General features: G+C 45.7%; 1 protein-coding gene across 3 annotated transcripts; it reads right to left on the reverse strand.

Annotated features, from left to right (window-relative positions):
* Positions 1–309: 309 nt before the first annotated feature.
* Positions 310–27,551, reverse strand: ZNF410 (zinc finger protein 410). 3 transcript variants are annotated; one of them, XM_058655294.1, is made up of 12 exons: positions 27,436–27,551; positions 23,747–23,910; positions 22,546–22,681; positions 19,923–20,141; positions 18,227–18,418; positions 15,790–15,940; positions 15,146–15,327; positions 10,304–10,393; positions 6,971–7,096; positions 6,128–6,268; positions 4,723–4,850; positions 310–874 (listed from the first exon to the last, which is right to left on the reverse strand). In XM_058655294.1, the coding sequence occupies exons 2-12, from the start codon at positions 23,777–23,779 to the stop codon at positions 836–838; spliced, it is 1,437 nt and encodes a 478-aa protein (XP_058511277.1). In that variant the 5' UTR covers positions 23,780–23,910; positions 27,436–27,551; the 3' UTR covers positions 310–835. The 3 variants fall into 3 exon arrangements, with proteins under 3 accessions (XP_058511277.1, XP_058511278.1, XP_058511279.1); XM_058655295.1 differs by lacking the exon at positions 6,128–6,268; XM_058655296.1 differs by lacking the exons at positions 4,723–4,850; positions 6,128–6,268.
* Positions 27,552–27,916: the final 365 nt, after the last annotated feature.

Raw genomic sequence — 27,916 nt, forward strand, 5'->3', positions numbered from 1 at the left:
CGTTGGCTGCCTGACACTCTGCCATTGCTTTACCTGCATGGAATCCCAAGAGTAAACCGGCGCGCTACCTTAAAGGGAAAAGATGGCAGGATTTTCTTAATCTCTCTAAGAAAACACATTTTATCCAAAACAAGAGCCAAAGAACTGACTGGGCTGTTTTGTTTATTTAAAAGGAAAACTGAAGCTCTGAATCATTGATTTTTAATTTAAAAAATCAAAATCTTCAACATGCTTCTCAATGTTCATAAATGAGGAAAGCAGAGTGACCAGGTAGAGGCACACAGGACAAGATAGTACCTTAGCCTGGGCCAGGAGGAGATTCAAGTAATTTATTTTTTGCAGCCCAGAGGCAGAGTCTCTCACTCAGGTGGCCAGAGGGAGAAATAGCCACAGGTTGACATCCCTCCCTCCTTCAAAGGAACAAGGCATCTTGAAAGCTCAACTTCCTGGCGAAGCTCCGTGGCTGGTGGCAGGGCGCAGCTCACCCACGGGAAGAGCAGCGCTGAGTGCGGGGTGAATGCTCAGAAGAAACCTCCCCTCAGCCGTCACGAGAAGGCCCGGCCCACGCACACCTGAACGCACTGGGGGGAGATGCCGAGCCCAGCATTCTGCAGCAGGAAGAGTGGCAGCTGCAGGCAGGCAGGCAGCCCCCAGCCTCTCTGGCCCCTTGCCTGGATCCGATGGCAGACAGGAGAAGCTCGCCCACATCGACCTTCAGTGCCAGGGAAGGTGAAGGCGGGTGTAGATCCTCACGGATTCACCCTGGTTGTGGCAGGCTGTTCCCGCTGCGTGCACTCTGCCATCAGAGCTGTCCACCAGGAGTCGGCACCCAAGTTCATGTCTGTCTGTCAGTTAAGTCGCCTTGGCTTAGTAACTGTAAGAGATTGAAAACAAATCTAGAGTAGGTTTACAGGAGAGACTCCACACTAGGTAAAAGGACGATGAGTGGAGGCTGGGGAGTGCACCGCAAGTGAAAAGCCACGAACAGAGACACGTCTCACCCAGATGGACAAAGGCCTTGGGCTGGCACACTAGCCAGCGCATGAGGCTGGTGTTGAAATCACGGTGACAAACTACACCATGTCTGAAAGCCAGACTGCTGTTTGTATAGTCAGGTACCCACCATACAAAGTGAGTGACTTTCAGAGAAACTGGTAGCAGTGTGCCCAGAAATCCCCTAAGTCAGTGTTGCCCGAAGCTCAGGCTGAAGGCTCAGACAGGAGCCCTTCCCTTCTGGCTATCTGAGAAGGAGAACCTGCTCACAGGAATCAAGGAGTTCCACGGGCTTAAAATGCCTTTCCTGTGATAGAGGAAGAAAGCCTGGCGGATCCCCACTGGGTAGCAGTGAATACGGACACTAACTCAGGGCTTCTGTTCAAACAAGGTTTTGTAAAGACCCTGGACACAAAAACAGGCTTGGGGACAGCACCATGGTAGAATGAGTAAAGCTACCACTCAAGATGCCAGCATCTCATATGGGCACCAATTTGTATCCCAGCTGCTCCACTTTGATCAGCTCCTCCGCCTGGGAAAGCAGCAGAGGATAGCTCAGGTCCTTGGGCCCCTGCCACCACATGGGAGATCGGGAAGGAAATACTGGCTTCTGCCTTTGGCCTGACCCAGTGCTGGCTATTGCGGTCGTCTGGGGAAGAATCCAGCAGATGAAGGATTTCTCTCTCTGCAGCTTTTTCAAATAAAATTTTTAAGATTTATTTTGCGGCCCGGCATGGTACCCTAGTGGCTGACTCCTCATCTTACACATGCCAGGATCCCATATGGGCACTGGTTCTAATCCCAGCAGCTCCACTTCCCATCCAGCTCCCTGCTTGTGGCCTGGGAAAGCAGTCGAGGACGGCCCAATGCCTTGGGACCCTGCACCCGCGTGGGAGACCTGGAAGAGGTTCCTGGTTCCCGGCTTCAGATTGGCGCGCACCGGCCATTGCGGCTCACTTGGGGAGTGAATCATGGGACAGACGGAAGATCTTTCCTCTCTGTCTCTCCTCCTCTCTGTATATCTGACTTTGTAATAAAATAAATAAATCTTTAATATATATATACATATATATATAAACATAAACTATTGTGCTTGTAATTGGTGACTTAACTGGATGAAAGTAATTTTATAGAATTTAGTGATAGGTAAGTTAAGGAAAATAACAAAACTAAAAAAAAAACAAAAAACCACAGATTTCATTTAATGCTGTGTGGCAGGGAATGGGGTGTTATGAGGTTTGTCTGTTTTAAATTAAATCTAATTGTAATATTTGAGAGAGAAAAAGAGCCTGCATCTTCTGGCTTACTCACTGAATATTTACCATCAGCAGGGGCTGCTGAATTTAAAGACTGACCTTTATTGGAAAAGCAGATTCACAGAACAGACAGACCGTAAATTGAGCCAGGAGTTGCTTCTGGGTCTCCCCTGTGGGTGCAGGGACTAAGGCTTTGGGTTGTCCTCTGCTGCTTTCCCAAGCCATAAGCAGAGAGTTAGATCAGAAGTGGAGCCACTGTGCCAGCCCCAAGCTCATACTTTGAATTCCTTTTTAAAATAAACATTCTCAGGCATCCTGGTAGTTATGTCAGGGGAGGGAATTTGCCGTAGTGGTTACAATGCCGTTTGGGATGCCCACATCCTTCCCTGGAATGCGTAGGTCCAAAGCTCTGCTCTGACTGCTCCTGGTTTCAGCTCCCTGCTAAGGCACAGGCTGGGAGGCAGATGATGGCTCCACTAACTGGGTCCCCAGCATCCATGCAGGAGAACTGGACTGAGTTCCCAGCTCCTGACCTGGGCCTGGCCCATCCCCAACAGTTTCATAAAAACCAGCAGACTGAAAATCTGCCTGTGCCTTATCTCTTTTCTTCTTCTTCTTTTTATTTTTTAAAGATGTTTGTTTTTATTAGAAAGTCAGATTTACAAAGAAGAGAGACAGAAATATCTTCCATCTGCTGGTTCACTTCCCAAGCAGCTACAAGAGCCAGAGCGAACTAATCTGAAGCCAGGAGCCTCCTCCGGGTCTCACACACGGATGCAGGGTCCCAAGCAAGGCTTTGGGCCATCCTCTACTGCTTTCCCAGGTCACAAGCAGGGAGCTGAGTGGGAAGAGGAGCAGCCAGGACAGCAACTGGCACCCAAATGGGATTCCAGTGTGTACCAGGCGATGATTTACTCACTGAGCCATCACACTGCCTTTCAATTAAACTAACTCATTAATTTTTCTATAACAGGTATATATTGCAAGATTTAGATGACATGTCTGTCTACAATTTACTTTAAAATACTCTAGTAAAAGCAACAAAAGCAGGAGGAAAAAGATAAAACAATAGTATAAAGTAAATGAAGCTGAGTACTAGATATATGGATTCATTATACTATTCTCACACTCTTCAAAAACTTTAATAAAAACTCGAAGGCATAAAAATGAAGAAGAAAAAGAGTAAAGCCCCACAGATGAGGCAGAGGTGGTTGGTCTGATGACCAATGACACCAACAGCAGAAGATTCTCAATGTAATACAACAAGGCTTAGACACTGGGTCACAGCACAGCACTGAATACAAAGAAGGCGCAAGCCCAGAGCCCTGCGATCCCAGGAACTCGCAGGGATATTACACAATTGTGAATATTCGACACAAGATGCAGTCATTTTAATCACGGAACAGCCTACTGGTGGCGCAAAGAATATAATGAAAAAAAAAAGGGGAGGGGAAGAAAGGATCACACTGCTTTAGTGCTGTCATACTGAACAGGCCCAAGCTACACGGGTTTTGGCCGAAGCTTACACAAATGAAATAAGGTTGTGATGAAGTCATCCTTTTCCAGAAGACCAGTAAACACTCTGAGATTCTAACATTCTGGTTGGTTTTCCTGTTGTTTTCTGGGCGACCACAGAGCTGGAGGTGTTTAGAATTAGCTAATGCACTTCCTTGATGCTAATGGTGACTGTTCCTCCACAAGCAAAAGAACACATTCCTGTAAGCCCAGTTATCTCTCCACACACAACCCTGGAGGAACTGAGTCTTATTTTCAACGATTTTGTTACCACTTTTTTTTTTTAATGCTCAGGGATCACATTGTTCCAGAATGTTATTTTCTTTATAAAAACATCTTCATAAGGAAATGGCTCAACTGGCTAATCCTTCCTCTTCAAGTGCCGGGATCCCAGATGGGCTCCACTTCATACCCTGGCTGCTCCAGTTCACATACAGCTCCCAGGTTATGGCCTGGAAAAGTAGTGGAGGATGGCCCAAAGCCTTGGGACCCTGCACCAACGTGGGAGAGCCGGAAGAAGCTCCTGGCTCCAGGCTTTGGATCGGCTCAGCTCTGGCCATTGTGGTCACTTGAGGAGCGAACAAGCACATGGAAGATATTTGTCTCTCCTCCTTCTCTATGTAGATCTGCCTTTCAAATAAATAAATCTTTAAAAAAAAATCTTCATACTACAGTGGGGCAGAGAACAGTAAGAATGGGGCATCATTCATTAAGGACTGTGCTTAAAAGAATTTTAAGGCTGAGTGTTTTCAGCTGCAACAGAACAATCTCCCAATGCACAAGAACCTGACATCCCGGCTCCTTTCCAGTGGGCCTCATGGTTGGCTTAAAGGACAATACTGTAGTCAAGGTTACAGAAACCAAGGTGGAGAATGTTTCAGATCCTCTAAACTAGATTCATTTTCATTCTCCAAGTAGTCACCACAGAAACAGAACAAGGACGAGAAGACAGTTTTACCTCCTGTGGGTTTACCGCAGTCAAGACAGAAACCTCGTACGACTGCCTCCCAGGCTGCATGGTTACCAAGTGATGTGTCACATCAGGCACTGAAGACAGGGGACGTGGAGATCCTTCAGCAAGCACCTCTACACGACAGCAGAACAAACGTGCGAATGAAAGGGAATCCGCAGATACACCCACCTACACCACCGAGCCTCTCGTAAGGAACTCTAATAAACCTCCTGCATTCCCATAGTTCTTCCAAGTTAATTCCTGTCTGGTAACTATTATCAGCAAGTTTGGCAAGAATTAGCTAAGGATGGGAAGAAAAGGCAAGACATCTTGATAAAGGAGCTAGCCATTTTTCAGTCTATCAGTTTAGATTGTGTTAGCAGTATTATGGGGACTACAGCTGCATATAAAACAAGGTCAAAGCTGCCTACTCCAGGGACTAGAGCCAGCCCTCTATGCACCATGCACACCACAGACCAATCACTGCAGGTCAAGGACTTAAGAAAAACCCGTTCCTGTTCAGTGTCCCTTCCTCTCTTAGGGCTCTTGTCAAAGTTGGCAAAACAGCTCCACACAGTCTCTGTACCTCATGCTGGTTATCCACTAGGATTATTTTGGGACCAGAAGAGGCAGTGCTGTTAGTAGCATCCTAACACAGACTTATATTCAGAACTGCCTTAGTAACTTAAAGTAAGTGTTCGTCAATGGGATCAGCATGAGAATTACCTGGACATAGCCCACAGACGTACTGCTTGGACTTCAAATCAACTACAAGTCTAAGAGCTTTGACACATAATTTAATGTTTACTTGATACACTACATTCTATTTACTTAATGTTATTTCTCATGTAACTGTAAGCTTTGACTTTTCAACTGGATTTAAAGACATTAATTTTTGTCTTTTCCATGGTGCCAGGCACACAGTAGGCCCTAAATAAATGCATGCTGACCTCACCTGTTAAGTCTGTCAGAGAAGAGGGCCTGGCCTGCGTACCTTGGATGAAATTTCTATACCAAGAGGAGCAACTGTTTCCTAGAAAGCCCTTTCTTTCTCCAGAAGATCTGGCTTTTGAAGATATGGAGAAACTGCTTTACCTCTCCTCTGTAAAACCTGGTTATGTTCTGTTTAAATGTTTTAAAAATTAAGTTCTTCCATAACTGCAATAGGAAAGACAGAAAGAGTTGGGCTGTGATGCTGGAAGAATTATGGATGCTTTTCCCTTTCAAAAAAAAAATTCTCTATTCTTTTGCCACATCATTTTCAATAAGGTTTTTTATTTTTACAGATTCAGTAAGAACAAAATGCTACTCAGTCATTCTGAGCATTAAAACCTCCATTTTGGAGACACCCTTTTCTTAGCCCCTTTTCACAGTCCATCTTCCCCAAATAAAGGAGAGCTGGAAATCTTACCATCATCAACTCCCAGGATAGAATTGGTATTTGGTAGGTTCAAGGACTCTCCACCAAGGCTGGGCTGGGAATTCATAGACACCAGGTTTTTACTGGGGACTGAAGCCTCTTCAAGCAAACTACTGCCCATGAGTGGCTCAGCTGCACAGAGAACAGGATGTGAGAGAATACAGCAGTCAAGGCTGTGCATGGTCCTCCTTTGCCTTCACAGGAAACTGGCCTTCCCCTTAAGTATTAGACGTGAACCTGTATCTTGGCTGCCCTCCCTTCTCACCAGCTTTCAGGAACAGAATAAACATGGAGAAGAGGAAGGTTAAGCCCCAGGGATAATTATCCTTGCCTGTGATCACCGCCTGAAGAATCAGTATATCAAATGGGACGGGTGGATCCTTAGGAGTATTTGGAATCAAATAATTAAGGAAAGACAAGGAAAAGGAATACGAGTTTTAAAAGTTATCAAAATTTACACTAGGGCAAAAAAGTAATCATGACTTGTAAGTTTACGTTATAACAACAGGAAAAGCTTAATCTCTTATACAGAAACCTTCACTCACTCTGCTACAGAAATGCTTGCAGTGGATCATGACTAATTACCAGGAAACTTTTAAAATGAATGACTTTGGGAGTTCACAAATTACTGTCATCTATTGGGTTTTGTTAGGAGGGGAGGACAAACAATACAAAGACACATTTTTAGGAGCTGTGCAAGAAACCAGTCCACAGTTTTGTCCGGAAACCACCAGCCCATCACATGAGACCAGCTCTCTCTACCAACCCAGAATCAGAAAGCAGCCTCCGGTTTACCAGCAGGCCAAGCCATGCCCGCCTCCCAGCCCTCCTCACCAGGCAGCTCCTGCTCTTGCCTCCCGGCCGCTCCCAGCTGCAGGTGACGCCTTCTCATGTGCACATTCCGGCTCCCACTCTGAGAGAAGGTCTTCCCACAGACCTGGCACTGGTGAGGCTTCTCTCCTGAAACAGGGCAGGTAACAGACAGGGTGACATTCTGACCAGGAGAGAATGGACTCAAGACCTGGACACGAAGGCCCAGGGAGTATATGACAAAACCCAAGAGACCACTGCTTCTCCCACTCCCCACCTTCCCCAGCCTCTCAACCTTCAGCACGTGGGGAAGCCAGGGAGCACACCCTAGGAGGGCTTGGCACACTCATTGCTCTTTCAGACCCACCGCACTGCTGCCTTCACAAAGGCATCTCTGCTTTGGGATCACAGCAATCACACATGGATGTGGTTGCTCTGCTCAGTCTTCCTTGACCTGGAGGGCGTGTACCACCCTCAGGCTTACATTATTCCATGGTCCACTCTTTGGAGTCTCCAATATTCACACTGGTAGTTCTAATTTAACACTCTAAACTATCCTCTATGTCTATAAGCCTTGAAGCTCAGCTTACGTTCCACTTACCCAGACAGCCATGCTTTAGAGCAAGCATCAAAAACTGAACTAGCAGGAAGCAAAAGTAAGTGAAATGGCTAAGCTGGCCCACAGTATCCTAGAAACTACCGTCCCTGGAAAAGAAACAACTGTTGTTCAATTCTAGACAATGATTCCTATGTGTGAACACCGGGCTACTAATGCCACATCCTCTGACTTTGCAAAAAAGATGCAGTGATTTTTTTTTTTTTTGAAAGGGAGAATGGAACAGAGAGAAACTAAGATCTTTCATCTGCTGGATCACACCCCAAATGTTCAAAATCACCAGAGTCAGGCCAGGCCAAAGGTAGGAACCAGGAACTTCAACTGGGTCTCCTACGTGCGCGGCATTAACTCCAGTACTTGGGCCATCACCTTCTCCTACCAGGAGCATTAGCAGGAAGAGGAATGGGAAAAAAGGTGGGACTTGATCCCAGGGAGTGGGTTAACCTGTTTCACTAATGTTCTCTTAAGAAAAACTGGAATGAGGATTATAAAAGAAAGTCTCCCAATCTATAAATGTGGAGAAAAAATTCGCAATTATTAATAATGATAAAACTGGACAGCAAGGCCCAGCGCAGTGGCCTAGCAGCTAAAGTCCTCGCCTTGAACACACCAAGATCCCTTATGGGTGCCGGTTCTAATCCCGACAGCTCCACGTCCCATCCAGCTCCCTGCTTGTGACCTGGCAAAGTAGTCGAGGACAGCCCAAAGTCTTGGGATCCTGCACCCACGTGGGAGACCTGGAGGAAGTTCCTGGCTCCCGGCTTTGCATCAGCACAGCATCGGCCGTTGCCGTCACTTGGGGAGTGAATCAGTGGAGGCACGGAAGATCTTCCTCTCTGTCTCTCTTCCTCTCTGTATATCTGACTTCCAATAAAAATAAATAAATCTTAAAAAAAAACAACTGGACAGCAATCCTCATGCTTAATAATACAAAACACTACATTTACAGCAGAGCACTGAGGAGTACTGAGAGCAATTACACGTACATTTGCCCTTTCATCAACGGATCCGCCTTTAAGTTGCAGTGGCCAAATGCAAAACGATCCAGGCACACAGTTTACTGCAACATTATTTAAATGCCTAATGACTGGAATCAACCCAAATATGCACCACAGAGATCGAAAGAGCCAGTGCATACAACATAAGCAAGAGAGAATATTATGAAGCTACTTAAAAAAGGAATAAGAACCATTTCCCTACTCTGAGATGGAATGAACCTAGAAAACACTCTGAGGTTAAAAAAAAAAAAAAAAAAAAAAAGGGACCGGCGTTGTGGCAATCCCAGCAGCTCCACTTCCCATCCAGCTCCCTGCTTGTGGCTTGGGAAAGCAGTTGAGGATGGCCCAATGCTTTAGGACCCTGCACCAGCGTGAGAGACCTGGAAAGAAGTTCCTGGTACCCGGCTTCTGATCGGCACAGCACCGGCCATTGTAGTCACTTGGGGAGTGAATCACTGGACGGAAGATCTTCCTCTCTGTATATCTGACTTTGCAATAAAAATAAATAAATCTTTAAAAAAAAAAAAAAAGTACAGGGCTGGTGTGGTAAAGTGGCTAAAGTCCTCGCCTTGCATGTGCCAGGATCCCATATGGGTGCCACTTTGTATCCCAACTGCTGCCCTTCCCTTTTATGATCTGAGAAAGCAGTAGAGGACGGCCCAAAGCCTTGGGTCCATTCACCCATGGGAGACCAAGAAGAACCTCCTGGCTCCTGGCTTCAGATCAGCTCAGCTCTGGCAGTTACAGCCACGTAGGGAGTGAACCAGCAGATCTTTCTCCTTTCTGTAGATCTGACTTTCCAATTAAAAAAAAAGAAAAAAAAAAAAAAGGTAACAAACTGGGTTTCGTGTTGTAGAGTAGTGAGTTAAGCTGCTACTATCCCATAAAGGCATTGGTTCAAGTCCTGGCTGTTCCACTACCAATCTAGCTCACTGCTAATGTGCCTGAGAAAGCAGTGGAAAACGGCCCAAGTGCTCAGGCTCTTCAGCCATGTGACAGACAAGGATGAAGCTCTTAGTTTCATTTCATTATTTTAGCCATTTTAGGGAGTGAACCAGAGCATGGAAGACCTCTGCTTCTCCTTCTCTCTGTAACTCTACCTTTCAAAGAAACAAATAAATCTTTAGTGCATCTAGGAAAGTAGCAGTAGACGGCTCAAATCCCATGGGGTAGACCCGCAAGAAGCTACTGGCTCCTGGCTTCTGTCTGGCCTTTCTTGGACCATTCCAGCCATGAACCAGTGGTTGGAAGATCTCTGTCTGTGACTCTATTTGCCAGACATATAGTTTCTGCCAAAACAGTGATTACAGCAGGGTCACTAAGGTCTCCTTAAAAGGTAGTAATATCACTGGCTCTGCTGCCACCAACCTCTACCTTTTTACTTGATTACGACCTGAAATCCTCTGCTGGGGAATGCAAATGTCCATTCCTAAAAAGCAGGATCCTTGTTGGACACAACTCTCAAAACACTGTACCAAATGTGATCACCTCAGAAAAAGGTCTAAAATCTTCTAATGAGTTGGTTGAAAATCGTATCCAGATTTTTCCCCACTGATGGTAAGTACCTCTGAATATAATTACTGAGTGCCTTGACTGGACTTTGCCATGCCAGAGAGATGCTGTATTTACTTTCACGGTGAGCAGTTTGTTTCTTCTCACATTTCTTTACACCATTCACCCACCCTTTTATCCTGTTGTCTCTCTACTTTTCTAGAAATCTAGGAAGGGCACAAATCCTAATACCTGAGTGAACCACCAGGTGTTTTCGGAGGCTAGAATACTCAGCAAAGGAACGGCCGCATCCTTGGGCTTCACAAAGGAAAGGCTTCTCCCCTGGAGAGAGAGAACGAGGTAAGCTTCAGCCCTGGGAGGAACACACTGTCTATCACCCTGTTCCCATCCACTTCACTGTTTCTAGGGATGTACTCACTCTGATTTCTTTAATTTATGCTATCTCATTTCAACTGGCCACCTAGCAAGTGCTGCCTCTCAAGCCAGGGCTGGGGACAGGCCAGGTTGGACAAGGCAGCCTATGTGTGGGTCAGGTCTGGAGGTGGGTTGGGCTGATATAAGCCATAGCACCCATAGGTGTGCAGGAGAGCCGGACAGGATGCAGGATGGGTTGGGCTAGGCTGCAGACATGCTGCCACAACACTGGGGCTGGGGCAGGCTTGGGTCTCTAAGGTGTCATCAAATGGAACTGATGTAGTGTGACAGCAATGAGGCAAGGAGTCGCTCCCTCCCTTTCCCCCACTGTGGACACAGCAGTAAAAGAAGGGATGGAAACATTTATTCTACCCACCTTCCTCCATCCCTTACTCTCTGCCACCCTAATCTGAGGCACACTAGGAATCCCTCTCAAGAACATAAACAATATTAAAAATAAAATGAGAAAATTTTAAACATTTTTTTAAAAGTTGTTAAGTAGGTGTTATATATAGCCCCTTTCTTATTTTTTAGATTTATTTTTATTAGAAAGGCAGAGGAGACAGAAAAATATAGTACCATTTAAGAAAACAAGCAAATGAAATATTTCAGAGAATTACACAAAAGTCTGTAACAATTTCATTAGAATAAGGCCCGGCGTAGTGGCCTAGCAGCTAAAGTCCTCGCCTTGAACGCTCCGGGATCCCATATGGGCGCCGGTTCTAATCCCAGCAGCTCCGCTTCCCATCCAGCTCCCTGCTTGTGGCCTGGGAAAGCAGTCGTGGATGACCCAAAGCTTTTGGACCCTGCACCCGCGTGGGAGACCTGGAGGAGGTTCCTGGTTCCTGGCTTCGGATCGGCAGCAAAGGCCGTTGCGGTCACTTGGGGAGTGAATCATCGGACAGACAAAGATCTTCCTCTCTGTCTCTCTTCCTCTCTGTATATCTGACTTTGTAATAAAATAAATAAATCTTTAATAATAATAAAAAAAAAAAGAATAACCACATTTGAGCCTAGCACGGTAGCCTAGCAGCTAAAGCCCTTTCCTTGCATGTGCCGGGATCCCATATGGGTACTAGTTCATGTCCCACAGCCCCACTTCCCATCCAGCTCCCTGCTTGTGGCAGGGGAAGCAGTCAAGGATGGCCCAAAGCCTTGGGATCCTGCACCCGTGTGGGAAACCCAGAAGAAGCTTCAGACTCCTGGCTTCAGATCGGCACAGCTCCAGCCTTTGCGGCCACTTAAGGAGTGAACCAGCAGATGAAAGATCTTCTTCTTTGTCTCTCCTCCTCTCTGTATATCTGACTTTCCAATAAAAAATAAATAGATAAATCTTAAAATAGAAATAGCCACATCTACATAGTAGTATATTGATTTTTCTGTGCTTCTCTATAATTTTCCATTTTTATAACACTGCTTTATTATTTTAAAAATCTGCGGTCCATAGACTAGTTGATAATAATGGTATGTTAATTCACTGACTTTAATATTGCACTATATACCTCAGATGCCAAGTTTTGGAAGGGAAGGGAAGGATACACACAGCACTCTGCACTGTTTTCACAACTTTCTGTGAGTTTATAAATACTTCAAAATCAAAAGTGAAAAGAATCAAAGATGTGGTCTCTGGCCTCCAAGGATCACAGCTAGTGTGACACTTATGTATTTATAGTTTTTTAAAGTATTATCTGAAAAGTAGAATTAGCAACAAGGGGAAAAGATAGAGAGGAAGGGAAAGATTTTCTACCCACTGATCCACCCCTCAAATGGCTGCAATGGCCAGGAGTGAGTCAGGTGCAAGCAAGCAGCCAGGAACTTCATCCAGGTCTCCAGGTACAGGAGCCTAAATGAAGCTGGCAGCAAATTAGATCAGAAACAGAACACCCCAAGCTATCAACTGGGGCCGATATGGGATGCCAGGTCGCAGGCAGTGGCTTAACATGCTACACCATAACACTGGCTCCTATAAATATGATTAAGTTCCTATACAAAGAATGCTGACAAAATTTAGAGGAGCAATTCCTCTCATGTACGAATTCATTCCCTAAACATCCACAATGGATAGCATCAGGCTGGACCAAAGCCCAGAGTTGGGATCTCAATGCAGGTGTCTTACATGCTGGGTGGGAACACAGTTAACTTGAATCATCAACATTCCTTCCAAGGCCTGCATTAGCAAGACGGTGCAGTTAGGAGCTGGAGCCACGTGTCAAATCCTAAAACTTCAATGCAGGACAAAGATGGCTGTCCGAACCAGTGTCTTAAGTGCTGGGCCAAGTACCCATCCCTGATCTTAAAGATGTAAAATAAAAAAAAGTGATAAAATTGAAAAAGAAGTTCAGGTACAAGACACAGTGTGAACAGAGCATGGAAACTCAGAGTACCCAAGGCAAACTGAGAAAATGGTGAGACCGGCATTGTCACAGCCTAGCAGCTGGGCCTGCAGCCCTCTAGGGACTGCACTGTTTTCTGACTGTACCACACAGTTTCCTATGTCTGCTAGGGACTGTAACTTACATAACCATACCTATCCCAAAATGCTAGGCACCCAGAAAACTGCTGAATGAACAATATACTAAGGCATAAGACAGGCTGTCAGAAAGCTAGAAAATTCTAATGACAGGCCAAATGTTTAACAAGAAGAACTAAAAACAAAAGGATATAGAAAAAGATCAAAATCTAAAGGCATTAAATATATGCATCAAGATGGTTTAGGAAACATGATCTCCCAATTCAGAGAATGAGAATGGTGATTTTGCTGATATAAGGGACACAGAATAAGACAAGGAAAGTTCAAGAGGTAATGTCACATAGAAGCTACAAATGACCTGATGGGATGGGGGAGGTACCAGCATTATGGTGTGGCTGTGACTTTGGCATCCTATAATGGGTGCCGGTTCGAGTCACAACTGATCCACCTCCATCTCAACTCCCTGCTAATGGCCTAGGAAAGCAGCAGGGGATAGCCCAAGTCCTCCAATCCCTGCATCCAAGTGAGAGCCTGGGAAGAAGTTCCTGGCTCTGGTTTTGGATAAACCCAGAATCAGCCACTGTGGTCATTTGGGGAGTGAACCCGGGATAAAAGATATCTCTTTAACTCTGCTTTCAAAATAAAAATTTAAAATCCTTAAAAAAGGAAAAAAGACTTTGGGGGCAGGCAGCATTTGGTGCAGCAGTTAAGTCACCTGCATCCCACGGCTCTTCTACTTCCAATAAACTTCCTGCTAATGCATACCCTGGGAGACTACAGATGAGAGCTCAAGTACGTGGGTCCTTGTCACCCAAGATCTGTTCTCGATCTCTCAAAGAAAATGAGAAGTAATTCAATACAAAACATATTTTAAAAAGGTGTATTTATTTTATTGGAAAGGCAGATTTATGAAGAGAAGGAGAAACGACAGAAACATCTTCTATCCACTAGTTAACTCCCCAAATGGCCGCAATGGCCAGAGCACCATCTTCTGCTGCTCTCCCAGGCTACAAGCAGGGAACTGGATGGGAAGTGGGAACAGGGACATGAACCCGTGCCCATATGGGATCTTGGTCCTTGGAGGTAGAGGATTAGCATGTTGAGTCATCATGCAGGACCCATAAAAAAAAAAACAAAAAACACTTTAACAAAAAAACACTTTAATAAAAAAAAATCAATGAATCTTTTTTTTTTTTGTTTGTAGTCTGTGAATCCTTTATTCTCTTCCTGGCTGAAGTTCTCACCTTAAACACACCAGGATCCCATATGGGCGCCAGTTCTAATCCCAGTGGCCCTGCCTCCCATCCAGCTCCCTGCTTGCAGCCTGGGAAAGCAGTCAAGGATGGCCCAAAGCCTTGGGACCTTGTACCCACATGGGAGACCCAGAAGAGACACCGGGCTCCTGGCTTTGGATTGGCGTGGCTCCAGCTGCTGCGGCCACTTACGGAATGAATCAGCAGATGGAAGATCTTCCTCTCTATATATCTGACTTTCCAAATATTAAAAAAAAAGTGTCAAGAAAGGCGGCAGCAGTTACACATCTTAAGACAGTAGTCTGAGTTTGGTGACAGAACTTTGGCAGGAAACTAACACATGCTGGGTCCAATGGATCACAAAATCATTGCAAAAGCAACCCTAGACTCTTGGTCTGACAGTCAGACATTATTATTTTTCTCTTCTGATAGAAACACGCTGTGAGATCCACAGCAAGTCACTTTCCCATTCTACCTCTGATGTTGTGAGTTCCTAACCAGAAAACAAAACTCTCAAAGTCGAGGATTGCAGTGTGTATTTCCTACCTCTCCCCATCTTCCCCCTTTTGGTCCCTAGAACCTCATCAGCAGAAGCTACGTGACTCGGTACCTGTTACTGTCCAACATAACAACTGTGCAATATTCAATGGATTTGGAAACTGATCAGCTGGTTCACATCTGCTTACATCATTGTTCTCTGAGGTCTCACATTTATTCCTACACATCAGGCTTCAAGATGTAAAATAAACACCATCTATTCCTTGCACACAGAAAGTACAGTAAATGTTATTGAATGGGTGGGAAGTGGCATTGGAGAAAAGGAAATCTTCAGAGCCCTCACATTAACCCTGGGATCTTTACTCCGTTCCCACTTCATCCTCTCCTCAGGAAACATAAGAAATCCCTGGGCCCAGGGGAATGCTGGATGGCACACACCTGTGTGGATACGCAGGTGGTTCTTCAGGTTACCGGCTGTGGTGAATTGCTTCCCACAGCTCGGCTCGGGGCACATGAAGGGCTTCTCCCCGTTGTGGGTCCTCATGTGTACCTTCAGCCTCTGCAGCACATAGAAGCTTTTCCCACAACCTTCTGCGGGGCAGATGAAGGAGCGGTCATTTCTGAAAAAGTAGTCCAGTAAGTAACAGTATCTAAGCATACTCTGCTGCAAACAACAAATCAAAGCTCCCTCACCAACTTTCAGGGCAGACAACAAATCTCAAATCTGGATACAACAGAATGACCTGAAGAGCTTGTTAAACCACAGATCCCACTCACAACCCCCTGCCCAAATACTGATCTCATAGGCCTTACATACAGTAATTTTTAAAGTTCTCATATAATACTTTATAATAAGATTTGACAACTCTTGCTCTAAGACACTCAGATGTCAGATATCTTCTTAAATATTTATCAAGAATAAGGTGAGACAATGCAAGTCTTCCTATGAAAGAAGAAGCAACACCTTAACCAGAAGCCAGCTAGTTGTGGCTCTACTTTGCTTTATCAGTTTGAGGGACAAACTCGTCTGGAAGCATTGACATGTTCTCAAGTCGCAGGTACTAGAGCTTGGATTTGCTCACCGGTGAGTTTTGAGGTGGTACTTGTAGTGAGCTGGCCACACGAATGTCCGGTCGCAGCCTGCAACTGTACATTTCAGCTTCTTTTCCGCTGGAGGAAGAGGTCCAGAGTCTTTGGGTTGCCCATCACCAGAACCAAGGTGGACATTTTCTCCTATAAATGAGTCACATGTTTATAATCAGGGAAGGGCCCTGCTCATTTACTAAGTTCAAGCAATAAAGCTCCAATAGTGTGTACCTGGTGATTGTTAATAAGATATCTAATTTCATCTTGCCCAGCTCTGAACCCACTTTTATCAGAAATGAGAGTGCTGTACACCCCCCTCTGCACGTTCCAGACAGCCACCAACAACTACAATGCTTTCACAGGCCTCTTTGACAAATATAATAGCCAAAATAGTTCTGAAATCTACAAAAGCAAAATGAGTGATTAATTTGATAGACATACTAAGCTCTCCAACCCACTGACTGACTCCTCAAATGCCCCAAATCGCCAGGACTAAAGAAGGCCAGGGGCCCGGCGGCGTGGCCTAGCGGCAAAGTCCTCGCCTTGAACGCGCCGGGATCCCATATGGGTGCCGGTTCTAATCCCGGCAGCTCCACTTCCCATCCAGCTCCCTGCTTGTGGCCTGGGAAAGCAGTGGAGGACGGCCCAATGCTTTGGGACCCTGCACCCGCGTGGGAGACCTGGAAGAGGTTCCTGGTTCCCGGCTTCGGATCGGCGCGCACCGGCCCGTTGCGGCTCACTTGGGGAGTGAAACATCGGATGGAAGATCTTCCTCTCTGTCTCTCCTCCTCTCTGTATATCCGGCTTTCCAATAATAATAAAATCTTTAAAAAAAAAAAAAAAAAAAAAAAAAGAAGGCCAGGCCCAGGAGCTGCACTCTCAGGCCAGCTCTCCCAGGGGTGAGAAGGACTGCATTCCCTGAGCTGTCAGCCTCCCAGGAAGCTGGAATCAGGAGTGGAGTCAGGACCCAACACAGGCACCCTGATGGAAGACACGATTGTCTCACATGGGATCTTGACCACTACGTCAAAGGCCTGCCCAACCTATGGCTGCTGAGAGGGAAATGTGGATATAAAAATCTTATTCCTAATATATATATATATATATATAGTAGAAAGACAAAGCTTCATATGTTCACAGTAAAACTATGAATTATTTTTTTCTATTGCTGTTCAGCTATGTCTTAAAGAAAATGAGAGAAAAGGAACACCATTTGTTTTTTGTTTTGTTTTGTTTTAAACAGTGATTTATCTGAAGGGGGAAGAGACAGAGAGCTTCCTTTGCTGGTTCATCTCTAAGTGGCTGCAGCGGATAGATCTTTGTCAAATAATTTTCCAATGGGATGGCCGTTGGCTGCACCCTGCTCTTCACTGACCAGCCCATTCAGATCTATGAGAAGATTGTCTCTGGGAAGGGGCGGTTCCCATCTTGCTTCACCTCTCACTTGAGGGACCAAGCGCTTTGGGAACCTCAAGTACAAGGTCAGTGGCATCAAGTGCTTTGCCACAACCGACTGGACTGCCATTTACCAGAAGGTGGAAGCTCCCTGCATCTCCAAATTTGAAGGTCCTGGAGGCCCAAGTAACTTTTGAGAACCATAAGGTGGAAGACATCCATGCCTCCTTCAATGATAAGTGTAGCAAGGAGTTAACTGAATTTTAGGGGGTGTGTCTATGTTCCCACTGGATTTCTTTTATTTCTTGGGGGAGAGGGAAGGGGGAGATGGGAGTCTTGGAGAGAATCAGAGGGCCCAAAAACTCCTTGCATCTAATTTCACTCTTACTCTACCCTTCAGGGTAGAGAGGGCAGGAAGTCCAGATGTTTGGAGGGAAAGCACCACCTGCAGCTCCCCCTCCTGACCTTTGCCCTCCAGGACCTTAACCACCCTCCCCAACAGTCCTCCATGCTACCCCATCCCACTTCTGCCTATCTTAAAGGAGCTTCTCATTGGCTCTCATTAGACCAGTTCTTGCTGGCATGTCCAGGAAATGGTGTGGAAGGGAGGGCTCCAGGGCCTAGCATGGTAGTTTAGTGGCTAAAGTCCTTGCCTTGCGCTGGGATCCCATATGGGTGCTGTTTCATGTCCCAGTGGCAGCCCCGCTTCCCATCCAGCTCCCTGTGTGTGGCCTGGGAAAGTAGTCAAGGACGGCCCAAAGCCTTGGGACCCTGCACCCGCATTGGAGACCTGGAAGAGCTCCTGGCTCCTGGCTTTGGATTAGCTCAGTACCACTTGCAGTCACTTGGGGAGTGAATCATCGGATAGAGGATCTTCCTCTCTGTCTCTTTCTCTATATATCTGACTTTGCAATAAAAATAAATCAATTTAAAAAAAAAAGAGTAACTTGAAATATATCTAACTCAAAATATAATCATTACATTACTAAAATCTCTTTACACAGAATACTAGAAAAGAAAATACCATAGAGGTCTCACCATTAGTGCTGGATTTTGCACTCTTTGCAAGTTGTGCACGGGTGGCAGCGATCAGACTGTCATGGGCCAACTCCTGCACCCGGAGGAACCAAGGAATGCTACTGTCGGAGCTCTCACTGGAGAGGAAGTCATTCCCCGAGTCCTCTGCTTCGTCCTGTACAAACACTAAGTGCTCGGCAGAAGAGCCCAGGCCTGCAGAAACAAGATCCGTGAAGGTCGGGAGGAGCCTTCCATGTGCCCTCACTCAAACTTCTCAAGCCCTCAATCAGCTACTGCAACTCTTCCCTCTCTCGTCCGGCTTCTGTTCTCAGAGAAGACCAGACTATCACCTTTCCACTCCCAGCCCACAGGCTTACCACTGCTTTGCCACCTCCAGTTTCACAGGCAGAGCTGTCCTTCCTGGCTACAGTCTATCAACACCCCACCCCCATCCCGTAAAGTATCAAAATTCCAATCTTCAGTAAGCACCTGCATATTCTTTCATTATCTCCTTTCTGCCATTTAGAACCCACTTCTCTCTACTGGCCAGCTTTTCCTCAGTCTTTAAATATACTCTAATTCAAGTCCCTTCCATATTTATTGAAAAAAAAAAATTCCAAGTGGTTTTCTAGCTATTACCTTCTCATTTGTTGCTTCAAAGTCAAGTATACTTTCTAACTCGTATATCCATTTTCTCATCCCCCAACCTTTCCCTGTCTCTAATCCTGGCCTCTGCTTCTACTATCTCCAAAACAATTTGTCTTGCTAAGGTTACAAGACACTCCATCTCATTATACCATCCTGAAATATTTGGTGTGATTCAGCATCTTCCTTAAAACTTTTTCCTTCCTTGACCTCCTACCAGCTATTCTCTTCCAGTTGTCTTCAACTCCTTTTAACTGCTATTTCTGCTGCTGTGCAGTAACACGTTGGTTTTAAGGGTCCCAGACTTAATTCTTCTTAGTTTGTTTTGTATTTCTCTTGAATCAAATAATCTATAGTCAGCATGATGGCTTAATTAATCCTCCACCTTGAAGTGCCAACATCCCATCTGGGCACCGGTTCGTGTCCTGGATGCTCTATTTCTGATCCAGCTCCCTGTTTATGGCCTGGGAAAGCAGAAGAGGATGGCCCAAAGCCTTGGGACTCTGCGTCCATGTGGGAGACCCAGGAAAAGCTCCTGGCTCCTGATTTCAGATCAGATCAGCTCAGCTCAGCTTGGCAGTTGTGGCCATTTGGGGAGTGAGTTAGCAGACAGAAGATCATTCTGTATCTCCCTCTTTAAATCTGCCTTTCCACTAAAATATATAATCTTTAAAAAAAAAAACCTATAGTCAATGTTTCACACATTTTATGAATGCTAACAAGTGTCAAAACTATTTATTTCATGCCAAACTTCTCAAGAACTCTGGATTCCCATTTCTTACTCTCTGAAGAACACCTTGGCCCGAATGCTCCTCTGAAATCACAACACTGTAGACACAAATGCAAACTAATCCTCCTCCTCCTCTGAGGTCTATCCTTCCTGAGTAAACAGCACCAGTCCACTTTCAAAACAAATGTTTGAGTCTTACTAGGGTTCCTCCACTTTCTCCACACACTTGTTGGTACCCAGACCACAGCAATCCTGCAAGCTGACTGAATTAAACAGATCCTATCCTCAGGTGCTTTCTTAGACATAAGCAGAATTTAGAAAGTGATAGGAAAAAAAAAATACCTGCTCTTGTTAGGTTAAGGAGAATAAAAGAAGTGCTGTCGCTTGGCTGTAGGTCTTGTAACAGGCTGGGAGACTCTGCAGTGGTCAGAAACTCCGGGGATTTCTGTACAGCCTGAGCCCTCGTCTCCTCTCCGTCAGGGCCCACATTGACCTGAAGGCTTCTTAGCACAGCCGAGGAAGGGACTTCTTTGGAGGAACTGGTGTGATTTGGGGTATCATCTAGGAAACAGAAAACACCACAGCTTCCTTCAGCACCCTTCAACTCACTATTGTGACACACAGACTGTACCACTCTGGTAACATCCTTCCATATCTAACACCTGAACCTGAGTACACAGCAGCTTCATTTTACAAGTATCAAATCTGCCTCAGGGAAAAACAGTGGTGTCTTCAGGCTCCACAGATAATTGGAATGTGAGGAAACGATACCTTTGACCTTTGGCAGTAAGCAATAATAAAAACTCACACTTGGATATTACAGAACTTAGTCCTTCTTGAGGCCAGAAATCACTACTTTGTCGCTGAAAAACACTGCGATACAAAGAAAACTAACTCAAACACAGAATTTAAATTTTCAGTTATTTTTCAGAGTCAGAATCCTCTCAACTTTCATAATACACATGAAACTGTTAATGATCAGGGAACTTAAAATTTTTTAGAATGACCAATGCTTCATTATGATTTTAGGTTTATACTGAATATAAAGAAATAACCCAAGGGGCCCAAGGTGCCGGTGCTGTGGTACAGCAGCTTCACCTCCTAGTTGTGACACTGCATTCCACAAGAAAGCCAGTTCAAGTCCCAGCTGCTCCACTTTTAATCCAGCTCCCCGAGAAGGCAGCAGATGGCCCTGTGCTTGGACACCTGCCACCCACACAGGAGACCCAGATGGAGCTAGCTCCTGATTTCAGCACTGACCATAAGTCTTTTAGGGGGTGATCTAGCGAATGGAAGACCTTTCTCTCTGTTAACTATGCAATTCAAATAAATAAATCTTAAAAAAAAAAAACTTTTAAAAAAGATTTATTTATTTTTTAATTGGAAAGTCAGCTATACGGAGAGGAAAGACAAAGAGGAAGATCTTCCATCTGTTGATTCACGCCCCAAGCAGCCACACAGGTCACAGCTGTGCTGATTCAAAGCCAGGAGCCTCTTCTGGGTCTCCAGCGTGGGTGTAAGGTTCCAAGGTCTTGGACCATCTTTACCTGCTTTCCCAGGCAACAGGCAGGGAGCTGGATGGGAAGCGGGCCACCGGGACACTAACTGGCGCCCATATGGGACCCCGGGGCGTTCAAGGCGAGGACTTTAGCCGCTAGGCCACGCCGCTGGGCCCTGTCTTTGTTATTATTTTTTTTTATTTATTTATTTTAATAACCTTAAAACTCAGTTTTTAATGATTCAACAAGGGTTCTGACACGATGGCTTAGTGGCTAAATTCTTTCCTTAAATGCGCTGGGATCTCGTATGGGCACTGGTTCACGTCCCAGCTACTGCAGTTCCCATCCAGCTCCCTGTTTGTAGTCCTTGTTTTGCAAGTGCCGGGATCCCATATGGGCGCCGGTTCTAATCCCTGCAGCTCCGCTTCCCATTCACCTCCCTGCTTGTGGCCTGGGAAAGCAGTGGAGGACAGCCCAATGCTTTGGGATCCTGCACCCGTGTGGGAGACCTGGAGAAGGCTCCTGGCTCCGGATCAGCACAGCACCGGCCGTTGCGCTCACTTGGGGAGTGAATCATCGGACAGATGGAACATCTTCCTCTCTATCTCTCCTCCTCTCTGTATATCTGACTTAGTAAGAAAAAATAATAAATAAATCTTAAACAAACAAACAAACAAAACAAAGACGAGTAGAGGAAACTAAGCCAAAGATTTTATAACAAATAAAGCTGTTACCAACAGGCTATTAACACTGGTATTTCAAATTTTAAAACAAGGATCAGAATATGCAGAATTTATTATGTGTGAAAATAATGTCTCCATGCTAATAGTCAAATGAGAATTCCTATTCCCATCTAAAGCTAACCTCACTACTTGCTCTCAGATTTTTACTGCCTCCTACTTCTCTGGGAACTCCCTCAACCAATTATGCACTATCTTTTCCTCTCTTGTTTCTTCGGCTCCACTTAGCATATAACACCTCTCAAATATCTCATATCTTAAACTTCCTGTTACCTCACCTCTTCTTTTTTCTTCTCAGGGCAGAAGAGCTTTTAGGAAGTAGTTCTTCATTTACACTGATTACTCCCTCTAGCCTCTGCACCTACTTCACCTTGTGGGACAGGTCAACCATGGCCTCTCTGGAGCCTCTCAAACATCGGCTGCCTGCCGACTACAACCCCACTCTGCTTTTCCTCCTCAGTCCTTCCCCTGGTCTCCTGAATTGTCCAGTACTTTAAACAATGAGTTCCACAGAGTCCTGCCTTGGCACTTTTTTCTCATTCTGCATGGGTGATCATATCTACTTCCTTGGCTTAAACTACTGACACTCTTACAGATCCCACAGCTGCTTTTCTTTAGCCCCCAGCTTTCAGTTCCCAGCAGTCAGTTATCCATTCCACCAGCACCATGGAGTCAGTTAACCTCTTGAGACATCTTCACCCTATCTTTGGTGATCTCAATTTTTACCTGGTAACATTAGCCGACCACATTCTGGGGCCTCAGTCACCGGAAGGAGGGACAAACAAGTAATGTCTTTAGCTTCTGATTCTACTAGCCCCTGTCCCAGTGGGATGGACGTGTTCTGAACAAACTGGACCAGGAGCTAGGGGAGGGGAACAAAAGATAATGTCAAAGAACAAAGATTGTTAGGAATGGAACTAAATCTCTGGATGTACCAAATGGTGATGATGTAGTCAAACCATGGTGGTCCACTGATTTTAGTCATGTTCAAAGAAATCTAGATTAACCACAGCATGGTATTTAAAGACATTTTACCAAGGTCTCTGTTTAAGAAAGACTGATTTAGATGATTAACTGTCACTTTCCACAACACAGAAATAACAAAAATATTTTCAATGATGGCTAGTTTAAAAAATGAACTGCAATGTACTGAGTTACATTTTCAAAGCACATTTCCATGTATTGAATTATTTATTTCTCACATCAAGCCAGGCTATTTTACAGATGAAAAACCAACTTGAAGACATTAAGTAGTACTAGTCTAGGTCACATGACTAGTTACCATAAGCAATCTGATTCCCAATTCTATGACCTTTCCACTATGTAATATAGATGTACTAAAATTACAGTGAGAAAAATCAATAAAAACAAAGTCACACTCAGAAAGAAAGCATTTTCAAATATATGCAAAAATCAATAAAGAATGGTTTGTGATAGTGAATATTTATATATGAACATATGCCTATACTCATCATGAGATACATGTATGGGCTTTGTATTTTATATAGATCATTTAAGTATAGAACTATTAAGCGTTTAGAGATATAACAAGATTCTGTATAAAATAATAGAAGTTAATAATAAAATGTTTAAATCTTTGAGAAAACTTCTGATAAAAATATAGAGGCTGGCACTGTGACACAACAAGTTGATGCAGTGCTGATATCTCATACTGGCACTGGTTCATGCTCTGAATGCTTGATTTCTGATCTAGCTCCCAGCTAAAGGCCCTGGAAAGCCAGTGGGAGATGGCTGAAGTGCTTGGCTCATGTGTGTGGAGACACAAATGAAGTTCTTGGCTTCAGCCTGGCCTAGCAGTAGCCAGTACAGCCACCTAGGGAGTCAAGTGGCACGTGGAGGCTCTCTGTATGTCTCACCCTATGTAAGTCTTCCAAATAAAGCAATAAAGCATACAAATAAGTCTCACCTCTGGTTTGGATTCTAACTCATCTGATAACATTGATTCAGTTTCCAAATGTTGTAGTTGTTCAGGGGACAAGCTCAAATTTAATTCAGTCAATGATGCTGCCCTGTTTTGCTCATATTCCTTTAGGCAATGCAATGCTCTTCTTGGCAGGTAATCAAATGAGCCTAAAATAGGAGTGAAAAAGAGACACAGAATATTAAGAACAGTGGATATGTAGTAAGCAAACAAAGGCACTTCATACAACAAATTAGCAAATAAAAAAGTGAAGCCACCTCTGCTGCCTTCCCAGTCCACATGCAGGGAGCTGGATAGGAAGTGGAACAGCCAGGACAGGAACCTGCACCCACATGGAATGCTGAAGCTTGCAGAGGCTTGACCTGATGAGCCACCATGCTGGCCCTAAAAATATTTAAAATAAGACAAGCCTGGAGCCAACGTTGTAGCATAGCAAGTAAAGCCACCACCTGAGACATCAGCATCCTGTATGGGCGTAAGGTAATGTCCCGGCTGTTCCACTTCTGATTCAGCTCCCCCTTAATGGCCTGGGAAAAACAAAAGAAGATGGTCCAGGTATTTGAGCCCCATATCCATATAGGAGACCCAGACAAAGCTCCTGGATTTTGGCTTTGACCTTGCTCAGTCCTCACTGCTGCAAAGAGTGACCAAGCCTAGGGAAGATTTCTCTTCCTCTACTCTTTTAAATAAGTGTTTAAAAATTAAGAAAATAAAATGGGGGCGATCTCAGAGTATACAGAATTGCATGATAAATTTCTCTCTCTGGGTTTTATTGTGAATTTCAGGGCTCAAGCATTCTTCCCCCATTCCAGGTCATCTCAGTAAGCCTAGAGAACCAGCAAAAGTTTGCTTACTCCAACTTTCAGGGCTGCAGACTGTAAGAAACTATACTGCTCAGGACCTCTTTTTTAATTTTAGTGCTTTCATTTTAGTAAGAATCTTTATTTTCTGGAACCATTGGGTACCCATATTAGGATAATTCTAATGTAGCTATTTTTTCTAATGTAGTTATTTTCTGGAACCATTGGGTACCCATATTAGGATAATTCTGAGGTTTAATTTTGATGCCCAAGTTCAGGGTGGAGTACACGTACTCCATGAACAAAAGACAGTACCATAGGCTACAGCAGGCCGGGTACGCAGAACTCACTCCACACAGGAGCTCTCAGTGCCTGTCCAGTATATCATGTGCACTTCACTTGTAACCTAGTGTTTGCTATGCACACCAGCTAGCAGTGAAAAGGTAAATACACAACCACACTGTTTTTCTACTCCCAATTCCAATATCCATTTAACAGACTGCAAAAACTTCATTGCATGTCAATTTTAAAGTACGTTGCACTGAACTAAAAGTCACAAATCTAAGGAGAACACTTTAACTGACTGGTAGATTCAGTGCAACTGCAACCACAACCCATTTCACATTCTCATCACCCCTGAGAGGAAATCTGTACAGTCACCTGTCACTTCCCAGTTTCAAGGCTGGACTTACAAAGGAGCTCCCCCAACTTCCTCACAGGCTGCATATATTTGCATAATGAATGCGTAACACTGCAAATGCAGGCAACACTGCAATTCACAATACTACAATTTCCCTCTGTAGTCCTGACTTCTGAATGCCAAACCTTCTAACCACTAGATGGGCATCCCCACACATATGTACACAAACAGCATCTCAAACCCAATCAAGCCCAAAATCCAGATGACTGTCTGCCCCACCAAACCTGTTCTTCATGGGTAATCCTTTTCAATCGTTGCCCAATCTTCCTCCTCCCACTCCGCTGCAAATTCTAGGTCTTCAACATTCTACATATAAATAATCCCAGTGATTCTTAGTCCTGAACACTTAATTCCTACTGGAATGCCTTCTTCAGGTCTCCCAACTTATTAAAATGGGTTTCTAGGACCCGGCGGCGTGGCCTAGCGGCTAAAGTCCTCGCCTTGAATGCGCCGGGATCCCATATGGGTGCCGGTTCTAATCCCGGCAGCTCCACTTCCCATCCAGCTCCCTGCTTGTGGCCTGGGAAAGTAGTCCAGGACAGCCCAATGCTTTGGGACCCTGCACCCATGTAGGAGACCTGGAGGAAGTTCCTGGCTCCTGGCTTTGGATCAACGCAACACCAGCCGTTGCAGTCACTTGGGAAGTGAATCATCGGACGGAAGATCTTCCTCTCTGTCTCTCCTCCTCTCTGTATATCTGATTTTGTAATCAAAATAAATAATTTTTTTTAAAAAGGGGGGGTTTCTAGTGCCTGGTATGGTAGCCTAGCATCTAAAGTTCTTGCCTTGTATGCATCAAGATCCCGTATGGGCACTGTTTTGTGTTCTGGCCGCCCTGCTTCCCATCCAGCTCCCTGCCTGTGGCCTGGGAAAGCAGTCAAGGACGGCCCAAGGCCTTGGGACCCAGCACCCGTGTGGGAGACCTGGGAGAATCTCCTGGCTCTGGGCCTAGGATTGGCTCAGCTCTGGCCATTGTGGTCACTTGGGGAGTGAATCAGCGGATGGAAGATCTTCCTGTCTCTCCTCTATGCCTACCTGGCTTTCCAATAAAAATAAATAAATCTTAATAAAAACGAGTTTCTAATTGGCCCGCTTCACTTTAAAAATCCCTTTCCCTACCCACCTTCCACACAGCCACTCTACCTATCATTGCAAAATTCAGAAACTCTGATGTCAGTCTCCCTACCCAAAGCCTACTGCCTCAGAATGGCCAATTCCCCAAAGCCAAACTCCTTCACTTACAAAGAAAAACTCATCCAAAATTGGAGATCAACTTGCAAAAAATTAGACCTATACTTAGATACAAAACTTAAGTTAGAGTTTAAACCTAGTGCTAGGCTAGCTCCCCTTTTATTCTGCACCACAATATGATTTCACCTTTTTTGTTAGAGTTATCTGCAAATATATTACCACTGTCCTTTGTGCCTAAGTATAAGAACAAATTTTTAAGTTCCAAGTTTCATAACAGGTAACTTCCAGATACAGTGCTCACAAGCATTTTTTAGAGTGCTGACAAGCGTGACAAAGTTTAATAAACTAGAGCGGATTCTCCTCCCGTGACTAACTTCCGAGGATCAATTCAACCGGCGCCACAAATAGAGGCTAGAAACCTCCGCTGTCCACACTTTGGACTGGACTGACAGGCGAAAGGCAAACCCGGGGCCCAGCGGCTGGGTGGCCGCCGCATCTCCTCGGGACCCAGAAAAGTAAGCAGACTCAAGGGGAGGACAGCAGAGCTGTGGGATTAGACACATGGCAGGGACCTCCCTGCGCGACCCCTTCCCCCAACACAAAGACATCAGGGCAAGGCCCCAAGGTCTGCGGGCAGGCCCTGGCTGCAGGTGCCATTCCCAAAGCCCACACCGGGGTCTCCCACGACCCAGCTTTCCCCAGGACAGTCTAGTGACTTCAGCCCCGCCCCTAAAGCCGTAAGAAGCAGCCGAAACATCACCCCCAAAAACCCCGCGAGGGGAAAGGCAAGGCCTTGGGGCTGCAGACTGGCCGATCCCGGGCCCGCCAGACCCCAGAGGGGTGCCCGAAGGGGTCGGCTTTCCTCGTCCCCATCCGAAGGCAAACTCGGTGCTATCTCCTCCAGAGAAGCCAGTCCCGGCCCTCTCCCTCCCGGGGACCACCCAGTCCAGACGGCGCGGAACACTCTCCCTCACGGAGCTCACCTCCGGTCCGTCCCCGGGCAGCCGACCGGCCGTCAGTCAGTCGCTCCGAATCCCGTCCACACACAGCGTCTTCCGGCTCCCGCCGGAAGCAGCTCGAGCGCGGGACAGGAAGTTTGGCCGCCCCTACCCCTCCCCACGCGCGCACACACCCACTCGCTCGCCTCAGGGCTCTCGGTGGCTGCTGCTGCCTCCCCCGGGGCTGGCCGGTGTCTCAGCGGGGCTGCCGCCGCCTCCCCCGGGGCTGGCCGGTGTCACCCGGGGCTGCCCGGTGTCTCACCGAGGCTGGCCGGTGCAGGGAGGCGAGCTGCAGCGCACCGCCCGGCTAGACGTCGCCTCCGCTCCGGACCCTGGAGGCGCCCTGGGTGCTGGCCGAGCTTCGTGGCCTCCGCTTGTTTCCCTCGCGGGGCTGTGAGGAGTTCCCGCGGGTGCATTGCAGAAAGGAGAGATGGCTAAACATTAACTACGTTAGAGAGCTCCGTGA

This window comes from Ochotona princeps, chromosome 26 (assembly GCF_030435755.1).
Source record: "Ochotona princeps isolate mOchPri1 chromosome 26, mOchPri1.hap1, whole genome shotgun sequence".
Classification (NCBI taxonomy): domain Eukaryota; kingdom Metazoa; phylum Chordata; class Mammalia; order Lagomorpha; family Ochotonidae; genus Ochotona; species Ochotona princeps.